The sequence below is a fragment of the Branchiostoma lanceolatum genome, chromosome 3 (genome assembly GCF_035083965.1).
Source record: "Branchiostoma lanceolatum isolate klBraLanc5 chromosome 3, klBraLanc5.hap2, whole genome shotgun sequence".
In the NCBI taxonomy this organism is placed as follows: domain Eukaryota; kingdom Metazoa; phylum Chordata; class Leptocardii; order Amphioxiformes; family Branchiostomatidae; genus Branchiostoma; species Branchiostoma lanceolatum.
The window spans coordinates 6,671,671-6,686,300 of NC_089724.1; the positions used below are offsets into that span (position 1 = coordinate 6,671,671).

Sequence of the window (14,630 nt, forward strand, 5' to 3'; positions counted from 1 at the left end):
TTTGTTTCACAAATTTGTCCACCAATGACTGAATGAAATGAATAAATGAATGCGTTGATGAAGGTTAGACATCCAGGTAGTAAGATACGCCAAAAATAATTACTCAAGCAACTAGATAAAATTTTGAAAGTCAGCGACGCTGACAAAAGACAGCGGATGCTGTCTTAAACGTGTTTCAAAATTTTATCCAGTTGCTTGAGTAACTATTTTTGCGGATGAATGAATGGTTTATTGGATTAACAGACATTGCAAATCATTGTCCTTAAAATCATCCACAGTGTGTGCTGTGGATGATTAATACATCAATACACATTAAATTAGACCAAAATATGTTCCCAACTTTTGTCTTCTGCACAAGTAGTTCATTTAAACAAAACCTTTAATTGAAAAGCTAGCTTCCCCACCATGGCAATTTTATGTAATATTATTATTAGTGTTGTTATGATAACACAAAGTAGTTCCATAAGATTTTCAATTCGTACATTAGCAAATGCCTCTACTGTCATTATTAGTATGCATACAGCTTAGTATGCATACATCTGCTTGAGCCGCCGTATGCTTGGGCCCCGTATCTGCTTGGGATCGTGGTAATCGCTGTGATTACCATTGAATACCATTGAATGATAATATCCATATTACAGATAATAAGAAAATTGTGTATAAACACATAAACACTTTTAGTTTCTAGCATACAAAGATATCAGTTTTGCCAAGGATATCTCGACATTCAGTCTTCAAAATATGATACTTATAAGTTATTTGCACTAAAAGGAAGGTTACCCTAGCAGTATTTCAAAGTATGTGTACTTCGTACATCAGAAACATGTGATTTCCGCCATCGTTTTGAATAGATTCCAGCTGATGTTATGATCCTCATCTTAACTGGTTGTGCCAGTGCTCATCTTTGGTCTGAAAAGGTGAAATCAGAGATAGTAGTGGAAATCTTCTTCAAACTACTCTGCACTGGTACTTAATAACATCCAAATTTCACTATCACTTCATACGGATTCTCACAGACAACTATGACATGCATCTTAGCCGCTCTTCCTGACCGCCCGTTTGAACCAGGGTTGTACTCCAGACTACAGGGGTAGGACTTGATGGCGAAGTGTTGGTCCAGCTCCAACACGGTCTTTGTCCCTGGTGTCAGCCGCAGCCCCGGGGCATGGAACGAGGATAACAGAGCTTTGTAGTCTGGGACGAGGTTAGGCATCCCTTCTTCAGTGGTATCAGGGTACTGACTCGGGAAACCCTCAATGTCTGCCGTCATATTCACCAGTGTGCCTTATGGCAAACAGAAAAGGAATCACACCTTTGCTATACTATAAGTAGGGATACTACACTAACCACAGAATCCATTTTGACCATTCCCGTTATCTCTACCTGAATTTTTTAACCTTTAGCACACTGATGTATCAGTTTGGCACCCAATGCCCTATTGATTACAAAATTAGGTAGCAGGAAGAAGGTTAAAAATTTGGTGCCATTGGTATAAATTGGTCCATCACAAGTGATATTATCAATATTAAATCTTGAAAATTCTGTGGAATTTCGTGATTGCTAAACAAAGATGGCCTCATTTATACCTTGTTAGTGATGGTACACGGAGGAGGTTAGGAGTTACTGTGAACGAGAGATAAGTAGGGAGGCAAGCTAGGAGGGAGAAGAGCCACGCACGGGTTGGGAGTAGCATTGCCCACCAGTGGTAGTTTTAGATAGTGCATGCCGACTAAATAATGCCTTTTGCAGTGAAAATGAAACCGCAATCTTTCTAAGGTGAAAGTTTGCATAAATGTTGTCTTTCTCAAAATTGCTGGGAAAATTATCCACTTTTTCCCTTCTTCCCATTTGGCCTACAACCCTTCTTCTCCTTTATCTTTTCTTACTTTGAATGGGGATGGAAGTTCTGTCGATAGCTGGAGTAGAAAAGGCGAAGGGACTGTCTTGCGGACTTCCCTGGTACTGCAGGTTAGTGGCGGTGCCTGTCACGTACCAGTGGGGACTGACCCGCCGGGGGCCTCCCTCACAGCCGGGAACTGAAGAAAAGGAGAGTCGTTGTGGTAAATTACAGTATCAACGTGGTGACAAAAAGTGTCGTGATCGTCAATGTGTTTATCATTATGACGTAAGAAGTATCCGACTGCCTGGATAGCTCATCATTGTCCCTAATAATCATTTCTGACCTTCTCAAGCTCGGATAATACAGTACCTGTCCGCATCAGTATTTGGTTACGACTAATGCTTACTGGTCCCAAAAAAGTACCATTGTCGGGTAGTTTACGGGCTTCTTTTTAGCACTTTAGGGCGTGACCCCTACGCGGCCCCGTCGGACATCCTGCGGCTGCCGGGCTATTTTGGGGCCCGTCCGGGACCCCGCGTCATTTTAACCCGGGCTTACAAATCAACGCGGGACCCGGTAACAAATAGACACCATGAGCTAATCGTGAGAGCACCGAGATGTACCCGGCAGTCCACCAGGGCAAATTTGTGGCTTCAGGTCCCGGTCGGAACTATAACCTCGACGGGCACCGGCGCAATTGGAACCGTAAGCATGACCGACCAACAGCTGAGAGAACGGAAATGTACCCGAATAACATCCCTCCGCCAGCTGTCCTTGTCGGAGTTGTCGCATAAGATGTTCGACTGTTTTTGGTCCCGCATAAAAGTATATTTTGCTTTTCGTAGTAGTACTCATTGTATTTTAAGGTATATAACTTCTCATCGACTTAAACCTTGAAAAGCGTATTGTTACAGAACCATGCATACTTTGTCATTTAAGGGCGAAAATTGTGGTAAGTATGAAAATTGTGAAAGTATATACCAAAGGATAACAAATGGACCGGGTGATACAGATTGAGAGAAACGTTTTTGTGGGAACGCTCGCCTTGTGTCTTTTGCCTACTCTCCAAGCAGAGGTGCGGCTCCGGCTGGTTTTTGACGTGTTTTTTAAGCCATTTTTCTCGGACTTTCTATTTTGTCCCGTTTTCTTAATGTGGGCCATGCATTGCTTGTAGAGTTAATTTTACTGACCTGCGTCGATCTTGTACACGGACATCCTGTACCTCCCGCCGCACTTCTGGTTCCCGTTGCCGCGGCAACGGCTGTTACATTCACTGTCACACACCGCTTCACCCAGCCGGTTGAAGTCCGCCTCCCTCCCGCAGTGGCAGTCGTGTGAGCTCCTCCACCAGCGGCTGCGTGAAACCTCGGTGGCTGCAAGGCAAGGCAAGGAAACTGTAGTTACCAATAGCCCCCTAAACGGTGCTGAAGTTAAATAGCCACCTTGTTATTACGAATCCATTTTCTAACAATTCAAATTAATATATATGTAGTAGTAGCTACCACCTGTACCTGGAGGAGGATGGTAGCTACCAATAATGATTTCAGGTGACACTCAATCATAGACTGAGAAAGACGGTTTCGCGTGGCTTCACGTCCAGTGATGGTCTTGTTTGACTTGAAATCAATGAAGAGAGAGTACGTTTATCTTCCTCTGTAGAAAATGTGATTTGAATATGGACCAACCAGCATAGGTGTAGCCTGCAGCTCGGCACGCTGCTATGCAACTCTCAGTCGTCATACCGCTGGACGTCATCACCTTGCTCGGAAAACTGTGAGGCGGACCATCCCGGTAGCAGCCAAGGTGTTCTAGAAATGATGAAATGTTTGTTATTGGGAAACATCATCGGGTGACTAAAACGGAATGATTGCAATGTCGAGTATACACCAGCCGCTACGCCACGTCGAGAGTTCGAGGCAGTTTCATTTTCCTTCCGCGAGAGAAAGTAGTCCGTTCCATGACTCCGGGCGTCAACACCCCTTACAAGAAAGATTGTCGCTGGAGTATATGACCGTGTATCTTGCTGTTTTCAAGTGATTTACAATTTTCTAGCCTCATTTTTTACTCCTATAGATTTTTGAACCGATAGTTTATCGCTTCCCTGTCAAAAATACGACCCAAAATCAGGTGATTTTCGTGTAATTTCTCCTGTTGTTTTCAACCTGTTGTAGATTTCAAACCAACAGGAAATCTAGTGTGTGTGAACGAGCAAAGATTCTTCTTTCTGTCGGTATATAACTTCTTATCGATTTCGAGGGCGAAATGCAGATGCCCCCAATCCGCGCGAGGCCATGTCACACGGAGCGGTCATTTTGTTTCCAGAATAGAACGCACCACTGGTAAGCCGCGCGCGGCCATCACAGATCACTTTGCATTTTATAGCAAGGATGTTCCAAGCAGAGGTTGTGTTTCGGCTTGTTTTTGACGTCCCTTTATGCGTTCCTGTCGGGCTTTCTACCTAGCAACAGGAAGAAACCGTGACAAAATAGAAACCCAGTGCAATCTGTTAAATATAGCGATCATCTACACAGACTAATGCACATTTAATTAGCATTATCATTATATTGTTTTTGCCACGTCTCTTCCTCCTCTTCCCGCTCCCCAACAAATAGGGTCAACGACCTAGCCCAGACGGCTGCAACCATGGTTACTTGTAAACAGCAGACACCCTGTGGTGTTCAATTACAAAATGTAGCAAAAATGTAGCAACCAGCATTACAGATCTGGAGGTCACCATACATACGAATGTGTTTGAGCAAAAATATGAGAGCAGTAGTTTGCAAGACTAGACCACGTGAAGGTAAACACTATGTATCTGGTTGCAAAGCTTACACTGCCTTTCTGGTTATTAAGGTTTTCACTATGAAATAATCTGATCCATCTAATCAAGAGTTTGCCGGTTCCCAATAACCTAAGAAACTCCAGCAATACCAGGATTTACCCTACAGTTTACTGGTTATATTCTATACCCTACAGTATACTGGTTAAGTATCATATACTTAAAGTCATGCTCGGCAGAAAGTGGTGTACTGTCAGTAATGTGGCCTAATATATAAATATATATAATGATTATTATATTATATTATACATATAAGAAATAAAAAAGGAGTGATTCTAAAACCCTTTCTTCTCTGTCCTACCTTCATCTAAATTATATGATAAATAACCCTTTCTACTGTCCAAAATAAATATACAAAGAGCCATATATGTCAAATTCATGCCAAACTTTATTGAACAAATATGTGATTCAAAAATATCAATGACGAATTGGAAACAAGACTTTTAATCTCATCTCAGGTACTAGTATCTGGTATCTGTTGCCAAACATCTGACCTTTTTTGACCAGAATGATATAATTCCAAGTGATATAGGTCCAATCATGCCGAAAGATATGATTAACTAAAACAGCTGTCTAATGAGCATCCAAAGCAGAACATCACCCGTATAAAACAGATAATATTTCACATTATTTTATGAAAATTTGAGTATCATATAAAATTCTGCATTCACAATGATTCAAGGCATGTTATCATATCTGAATTACATCACTCATTATCTCAATCATGATATATTGCCAATCAAAGAAATGAAAGGTATGGACAATGAGCTGCAAGAAGCATGTCCTCAGCTGATCTGGGGTCCAACTCCACCTAATGCAAAAACAGAAAGCGTGTTAATTTCTATTTGTCATACTTACTGTTCTTTGATTATCCATATCACATAAGTATAAAACACTCACACTCATTCACCATCCATTCAGCATCGTTATTTTACTATTATGTTAAGATTCATATATCAAATTACCATATTACATTATATTATATAAAAATTATACACAGATTTATATCATATTATATATATATCATATGAAGAATTATTCATAACCCATAAAATACATGTACTATCAATTTCCTTTTGAGATCTTTTTTATTGCCTAAACTTTGAAACTAATCTAATCTTTTTTGAAACAGGCTCATCATTTTCAGCAACATTATCTATGTCTACAGAGATATCTTCACTAGAACATCTCCTACCCTCTCCTCACTACTCTTACCTGGTACATTACACTTATCTCCTACCCTCTCCTCACTACTCTTACCTGGTACATTACATTCATCTCCTACCCTCTCCTCACTACTCTTACCTGGTACATTACACTCATCTCCTACCCTCTCCTCACTACTCTTACCTGGTACATTACAGTCATCCCCTACCCTCTCCTTACTACTCTTACCTGGTACATCACACTTATCTTCTACCTTCTCCTCACTACTCTTACCTGGTACATTACATTCATCTCCTACCCTCTCCTCACTACTCTTACCTGGTACATTACACTTATCTTCTACCTTCTCCTCACTATTCTTACAGGTCACAACATCACACTCATCTTCTATTCTCTCCTCACTACTCTCACAGGTACCTACCTGTTTAACCTGTTCTACCCACCCTGAAGGATGAATGGGCCCACTATATAACATTCTCACCTCTAGCTTAGTAGCTACTGGGTACTTGTCCCTCCTCTAACCTGTTTTACCATTAACCTTCTTACACCTAGTCTGTCCCCTGCTAAACCCTCCTGATACAGCTGTACTCTCCCTGCCCTTCCTAAGCTTACAACTACTCCACCCTGTAGGACATATTACATAATGTTCATTTTCCTTACAACAATCAATCCCTTCCACAACTTCACCTTTATCTTGAGCTTCTTTAAACTGACACATCCTTCTACCACTCGTCCTCTTCCATTCCCTTTTACTCATTAGAACCCCCCTGGTTCTGAAAGGACCCTTCCCTGCACTAACCCCCTCTACCTTCCCTGGGACCCTCCTAGACTTAGTAACTGGCATCCCCCTTGCTATGGAAGGACCCCTCCTTGCACTACCCCCCTCTACCTTCCCTGGGGTCTGTCTAGGCTTATGGACAGGAACCTCCCTGGCCGTAGAGGGACCCTTCCCTGCACTAACCCCCTCTACCTTCCCTGGGACCCTCTTAGGCTTAGGGACTGGCACACACCATGCTATGGAAGGACCCTTCCCTGCACTACCCCCCTCTACCTTCCCTGGGGTCTGTCTAGGCTTACTAGTAGGGACAGGAACCTCCCTGGCCCTGGGGGGACCCTTCCCTGCATTAACCCCCTCTACCTTCCCAGGGGTCCCCCTAGGTGCTCCTCACACTACCCTAGACCACTCTCCCTGTCCCCGGTACTTCCCTGACTTCAGTTCCACTCCTGGATGAGCCCTCCTCCTTCCTCCATCTGCCTCTAACCCCGGCCACTCCTCATCCCTGAACACATAGCGGTCCTCACGCTCACAGCTGCAACGGTGCAGCTGCAAGTAGAAGTTCAAACGGGCTGAGAGATACCGAGCAAAACTCAAATTACCAGCTCTACTCAAATGCAAACCATCAACTGAAAACATGGCCCGGTCAGCCCGGATACCATTGTCAAGGAAAAACACACCCTGGCTTGAACACAGGCTAAGCAAATGAGCGTTCAACTCAAGGCGCCTCCTGTCATAGACCTCATAGTCAAACCTAGGCAAAACGCTAGAGATGACAACAGAGGCTGACGGGAAGCTGGACTTGGTAACAGAAATAAGAGAACTGAAATCATCAAGAGTCCGGCTGAGTGGACGGTACATGGGGAGATTGTTGGTCCCCACATGCACGAACACCACATCCGGCTCAACAAAAGGATGACGTGAAATATCAGAAGTCAAATCATATACTGAAGCTCCAGGGTGCGCATTAAGGGAAAATAAAATGTCAGGAGAGAAGGTGGCATGATTAGACAGATATTTACCAATTGAGTCACTGAACGCCAGGATGATCTGAAACAAGAAATGAGATACATCAATGCATCATTTTTTTTAGATTAAGGACACATAATGTTACCTTATTGATGTTGTCTCAAATATTTTTTTGCAATGTATACAGTATAGCATGCATTTCCTCATTTTATTGCTGCTTTCTGCAATTTACAGTATGGGCGAAAATGTTTTTGGGAAAAAAAATTACTACATGTGTAAGCCACCTGCGTTCATGTTGCAAACCTAATCATACTACCAACCATGAACCTACGTTGTTATGCAAGTTTGTTTTTCTTTGCCTGACAACGTAAGACATGTGACTGTATTGGCGGGAAATTATGGTCCCACACATTGAACGATGTTATAACGTTATCTTAAACAGCTAAATTCTCGGCTGTTTTCAATCAAAATTCCTCCCAGCACACAGTAAAACTAAGAATCAGAATATTTGTCACGTTATGTCGACATTTTACAGCGAATCATAAAGGTAAGACCCTCGATAGCTGTCATGTTTACAAGAAATACCCGCAATCAAATCACATCTGCCACACGTTAAGCAGTAAAAAACATCATAGAACTCGCACTACGAACACTACGAACTACGTAAATCGCTCAAAAAAGGGCCCTAAGTAAACATGGAATTTTAAACATACCCAGATTTCAAACCAACAGGAATTTCACATGGGATATAGACGAGGGTTAAACAGTCCTGACGCACTATCAGTTGATAACAGAATCGAGGGCGAAATGCAGATGCCCCCAATCTGAAAATCGACGAAATTTTAACCCTTTACTATGCTGTCATTTTGCTAATTTCACTGTGTTCCAAATTTGTTCATTAAACTAGTGAAAATCCTTGTAAAACCGCACAAAAAGGTATTAAATGGAGAGCACACGGTAAACACGTCCATCACTTACCGCCATGGTGTCCAAGAGGCCGGATGTCGTCATGAAATCAGCTGTCAAAGTCGGATGAAATTTCATCGGCGGCGCGAAGGCGGCGCGGGAAATTTGAGTCGGCGATTCCATGGACCGCGGAGGGATACATTGGAAAATGAATTTGATTCGAAAAGTGTTCTATTCAGTACGTGGCGTAGCGGCTGTACACAGAATCAAGTCTTTAGAATTGGTTCACCATGCAGTTTTCGCGTGCGTAAGTGTGAAGGGTTCGGAGGGAGGCTGGCCTCTACCAGGCTCCGCGGAACGCTGGAAAAAAATATAATAAATCGGCCAAATAGAGTGAATAGTAAGCTAAGGGAGTCGGCTATGGAGAGAGGGAAGCCATGGGTCGCCTATTGTCCCTCTCTCCGTAGCCGACTACCCTTGGCATACTATTCACTCTATTTGGCCAATTTCTACTATTTTCCAACAGCGATCCGCGGAGCCTGGTAGAGGCTAGGAGGAAGCTCTAGCTATTTAGCACATTTATTTAGTTCAGAAAAGTATTTCAGTCACTTCACGTGTTAACCACATTTACCTGTGTTAACAATTTGCAACGCATCCCAACTCATTAAATCACTATAACAGAATCTTTAAATCCCTTACTAGTGATTTAATGAGCTAGCATGCCTTTAACTCATTAAATCACTATAACAGAATCTTTAAATCCCTTACTAGTCTTAGGAGGAGGCAGACCTTACCGTTAGTCCTGAGTTCCTGGACGTGCTGCACCACGCTGGACAGTCCCAGCTCCGCCAGAGTCCCGGGGAGGTCAAGCGCGAGCTGTTGAACTTCCTGTTGAAGTTTTGCAAACTCTGTCTTCTCTGGAGAGTTATACAGAAGCCACAAGTACAGGTTTACACAGGGACTCAGAGTTCTTGTATTGTCTTAGGGAGCTGGAACTGGAGCAAAATCGCCACTAGAAGGCCTACTGAGCACTTACTGAGTTACTCTCTGCCCCATGTCCAACAGCTATTTAGTATCTACCATTTAACAATCAAGACCATAGCATATCCGAAACATGAGATATAAAAACTGGAACTTCGTTGCACCGTAGAAAGCCGCCAGGAGACCTTATCTTTCGTCTCTTCACCCTCTCCTCAAGTTATGCTGTCCACGGACATAACAGAAATACCTAATGCATTTCTAGAATTCTTTGCAAACAGACATATGATATCGATATACTATTAGGCTAGCCTCTGAGGAGTCGCCAAAAAATAAATTTGATGCAGCAGACCAGCTAGGTCTACCCTGAAAACGTATTGAGGCAGATTGGGACACGGTGTTAACTTTTATTCTCAAGCGTGGCTTAGAAATGAGAAACGGGCGGGTCATCATGATATAAATATGAAATGTTTCAACACATCATCAAGGGATGCATGATGTCATATGCTCAGTTTTAAGGTCAATAACGGCTTGGAAAGGGAGAAGTTCATCCTTTTTGTTATCAAGGGCAGGAAAGATTGGAAGATTTTGGTGCTGCAGGCAGCCATACGTAGTCTCCGACCCTCAAGATGAGGATGGGACAAGGTGAAGATGAATATGATTATTGCAATGAGCCTACGGGCAGGAATTTGCAATAAACTTTTCTTTCTTCATTAATATGCTCAGTTTGGTTTTTAAGCGACGCTGATGTTCTCCTACATACGTACCTGTTGCCCTGCAGATCAGGTTGGTCCCAGTCCAGCGTCCATAGAAGCAGGTCCTGATGGTGCTACCAGAGACCCGGGTGTACCCAGAATGGCAGCTGTAGTAACATCTCTCTCGGTGCGTGTAGGGGGACGAACAGCGGGTTCGGGTGGTGTAGGCCAGGGACGGTGGTGTAGGGCATATGATTAGCACTGATAGACAGCACAATAGATATAATTTTCAGACTCAATCAAAACAAGGAGAAATTGATGCTGCAGAGCAGGTCTACCCTGAAAACGTATTGAAACAGGCGGGGACACGATTCTTTGCGTCATTTTAAAGCGTGGCTTAGAAAAGGAAAAGGGCACATCATGAGACATTCATCGGTCGGATAATTCGTGTGACCCTATATGCGATGTTTAAAAACTATCAGTTCCGACGTGTTAACTGCGGACTTAGGCTAGTCGGCCCAGGTGCTACAAGTCGACCAAACCAATAAAAGAGATACAAAAACCGGACGCCCAAAATCGACCTTGACCTTTGTTTTTTCACCACCTGCCCACATGCTTACTGCTATCATAATCCATCGATTGCTTCCTGGGTTATGCTAGCGAGGTATGAGGAAACACACACACACACACACACACACACACACACACACACACACAAACACACACACACACACACACACACACACACATACATATATATATATATATATATATATATATATATATATATACAAAGGCAAATAGAGAACAATACAGTTTTCACAGAGGTAATGACATGAAAACACGAAACTAAGCCCGTGGTTGAGTGGGTCTGTGTCGTACCAAACGATATGGCAGCTGTCGCCTGGTACATGGAAGACGACACCGCCACCAGCGTCAGAAGCCACGTAGTCAGGGCCATGACGCGGTTCAGTATATCCTTTGGGAGGGAAAATAGAGAGAACGTTGTTTTCTTCTGTAGAGGTAAATAATGTCAAAATAGTATATGACGGATTTTGCACAGAATTATGTAGCCGAAATAGATAGTGTCAACTGAAAATCGTCCAACGTTGGCGCAGCAGTAATTTTGTCTCCTTTTTCTTCCTTTTGTTGTTGTTATTTTGTTGATCTTAACTACTTACTTGGTATAATATGGAACACTGTTGACAGAATTCGAATGTGTGTGCGTCATTAGGTCAGTGTTGCCCGCGGTGCTCAATAATTGTGCAGCGAAATTGTGCAGTCACATTTACAACAAACCAGTAGTCCTTTACTCCGGGTAACAGTGAGGCAGTAGGGGAATATTTTAGTTTCGTTACCCTACTATAACGGCGTATTCATCGGATAAAGAAACTGGTGTGCTCAAAAGTATAAACAAAAGGAAGAAGCATTTTCAGACAGGGACCTTTCTTTTACAAGAATCTGCCACTACATTTGTGCTATGGCTCAGCAAAAGAAACATCTTATGTCTTGAAAAAGACATGTCGCTGCTGGTAAATACCGTACATTTATGGTCATCATCAGCGTCAACGTTACTACGTGCATATACAGCGGCACTTTTTAAAAAGTAAGATGACGACTGCTTCGAATAGTAGCTACTTCACATCACACAACTGGAAGAAACCGTGATGCAAGCGGCTCAACTGCACTGTCTGAGAAAACTTTCTAAGTAAACTAACGCACAACAGCGCCCCTTATGTTGAAAAATTATAGGTTTCGTTTGCTTTGATTGCGCACTTGATATTCCGTCTGTCTTCCATTGGCATGAAAACTGCTGAATGGTGATCATTTGTTGGGACATCAAAACGTTAAGAGCCGACAGAAAAATTGTTTATGGCCGGGTGGACCTCAGGAATCCCCCTACCGTTCCCTCATAACAGACAAAGGGTGACATGAACATTGGCATCCAACACTGGTTGAACAGGAAAAAAATAACACTTGGTTGAGCAAATGTCGTCCTTTTCGTCTGTAAACATGCCCTTGTAAGAGAGGTTTCTGAGCTTGAAACTACGACTTCCTAGACAACAGCTAGTCTACAGGTACAACACTGCCATGTAAAGGCACCAGGTGACCGTAAAACGGCGTAATTTCAAGGATGTGCGCTTTTTTGTTATACGAAACCAATCGGGGTGAATCATTGTTGTGACCTAAAACCTAATTCGTCCACATAAAATTCGTTAAAACTTAACACTAAGTAGAAATTAGGCACCACGTTATAGTGCTAATAGCGGTAGTCTACACACTTCTTGTGCGTCATAACCGATTCGCTCTAATTGGATGCTTGTAACTTTGTCTTTGAAAAAACAGCGCACAGAAAAATCCCTAAAATCACGCCGTTTTACGATCACCTGGTGTCTTTACATGGCAGTGTCGTACCTGTAGACTAGCTGTTGTTTAGGACGTCTTGGTTTGAAGCTCACAAACGTTTCTTACAAGAGTAACGTTATGTTCACAGACGAAAAGGACGACAATTTTTTCAACCGAGCATTAATTTGTTTCCTGTTAGCAATGAGTGGTCAAATGATGTTGAGATTCACAACACTAGTATATATCTCACACGTCAAGCATCTATCCTTACATTATATATATGAATGACGTTAAGCTAGGCTTAGATCAAAATAGTCCATACCTCAGGTTATAATGCGGGCAGCACCAGCGCACAAGAACATACAAGTTTACCCGAGGGTGGTCTGGCTGCGTCTGTCTCAGCGAGACGTGCGCAGTGCGGGAACGGCTCGGGGCGAAATGGGGCGTGATGGTCATTTGCATTCGGAGGCGTGGCTAGCACTCACCCTGAAGCCCCGGTAATGCTTAGGTCTCAATTGCGCCGGTGCCCGTCGAAGGGGTATACTCCCGTTGTCACGGGGTATATTTGTTACCGGGCCCCGCATTCAATGTAAGTCTGAGTTGAGTTGATTCGAGACCCCGGCCGGACCAAAAGATAGCCCGGCAACCGCAGGGTGTCCGAAGGGGCCACATAGGGGGTCCGTCCGAAACTTTGCAAAAGACAGCCCGAGAACTACCCAGCGGAGCTTTAGGAGCGAGCTAAATAGCATATTTTACGCTAGTTTTACAAGAATTCCCAGAATTTCACAGGAATTTCTGCAATCCGTCCGGCGAACTCTGTGGACGCCCGCCTGTCACTCTATACCTCGTTAGCACTATCTGGCATCCCGGCACGCAGGTCGATGACAGATGACCTACTTACGGTCATATGCCTCTTCTGTCGTAATCAGCATACAGGTAGAATTTATTATACATACAGATAATAGATATTTTATTGAAAAGCTTGCTCAGTCAGCCAGTAACATATAAGATATCATAACGTTTCCTGTAGAGATGTTTGTGATTCGCCATGAATGTGCCGGCAGAGTTGACAATTATACCTAAGTAACAATAGGATGTAACTAATTCGACAGGGTTTTTCTGGTATGTAAACAAACAGTCTTTTGGAAGACGACCACCTTTAGAGAAAACTATAATGATCCCCATTCAGCAGTTTTCATGCCAATGGAACACAGACGGGATATCAAGTGCGCAATCAAAGCAAATGAAACCTGTAATGTATCAACATAAGGGGCGCTACTTAGAAAGTGGAGTTCAGACAGTGCAGTTGAGCCGTGTGTCACTTATTCCCCCAATTATGTGATGTGCAGTACTGGCAATGTTCAAAGAACTAGTCGCCATCTTATTTTTTTAAAATAAAAACCGCCGTCGTATACATGTTACGCATGTACTAACGTTGATGCTGAAGATGACCATGAACGTACGGTGTTTCCAGCAGCGTCGTGTCTTTCTGAAGACTTCAGATGCTGCTTTCCGTGTGTTTTTGCCCTGTGTCCGAGCAGAGCACAACTGTAGCGGCATATTCTTGCACACGAAATCTCCCTGGTGGTCATAACATTAACTTTCCTTTTGTTTCCACGTTATTTCAGCACATCAATTTTTTATCAAATGAATACGCCGGTAGTAGGGTAACAAACCTAAGAAAATACCCTACTGCATGTCCCACGTTCGCCCTGGGGTAAAGGATTTCTTCGTTGCGTACATGTGACTGCAGTCACTGCACAATTTCACTGCACAATGATAGACCACTGCGGGCGAGACTGGCCTCATGACACACATTCTGTCAACAGGGTTCCATCTAACACCAAAGAAGTCGTATAAATCAACAAAGTAACAACAGTAAAAAGAAGAAAACAAATCATCGGTATGTAATCAGACTGCGCCAACGTTTCGGCTGTGAATGGGGGGTCTGTAATGGGTTTGCTGGTGGTTCGCTGGTGGTTGGGAGTAAGTCAGTAGTGGTCAATGTGTATTTCAATAGTTAGATTTGACTCTTCACCTAAAGCTGGTTAGACTGCTCCCGACCTTGGTTAACTAGTGGTCGGGAGCCATGTTCGGCTATGCGTAACCGGGGCG

General features: G+C 43.1%; 1 protein-coding gene and 1 long non-coding RNA gene across 5 annotated transcripts; both read right to left on the reverse strand.

The window, feature by feature from the left end:
- Positions 1-10: 10 nt before the first annotated feature.
- Positions 11-11,146, reverse strand: LOC136429894 (uncharacterized). Its single transcript, XM_066419992.1, has 6 exons — positions 11,052-11,146; positions 9,291-9,413; positions 3,526-3,648; positions 3,031-3,213; positions 1,887-2,036; positions 11-1,284 (listed from the first exon to the last, which is right to left on the reverse strand). The coding sequence occupies exons 1-6, from the start codon at positions 11,128-11,130 to the stop codon at positions 971-973; spliced, it is 972 nt and encodes a 323-aa protein (XP_066276089.1). The 5' UTR covers positions 11,131-11,146; the 3' UTR covers positions 11-970.
- Positions 5,052-8,752, reverse strand: LOC136429893 (uncharacterized). Of its 4 annotated transcripts, none has more exons than XR_010754827.1 (4): positions 8,569-8,752; positions 8,304-8,414; positions 7,644-7,671; positions 5,052-7,170 (listed from the first exon to the last, which is right to left on the reverse strand). It is a non-coding gene; the product is annotated as an uncharacterized lncRNA (long non-coding RNA). The 4 variants fall into 4 exon arrangements; XR_010754829.1 differs by having other exon boundaries at positions 5,052-6,654; positions 6,817-7,170; positions 8,304-8,752; XR_010754828.1 differs by lacking the exon at positions 8,304-8,414.
- Positions 11,147-14,630: the final 3,484 nt, after the last annotated feature.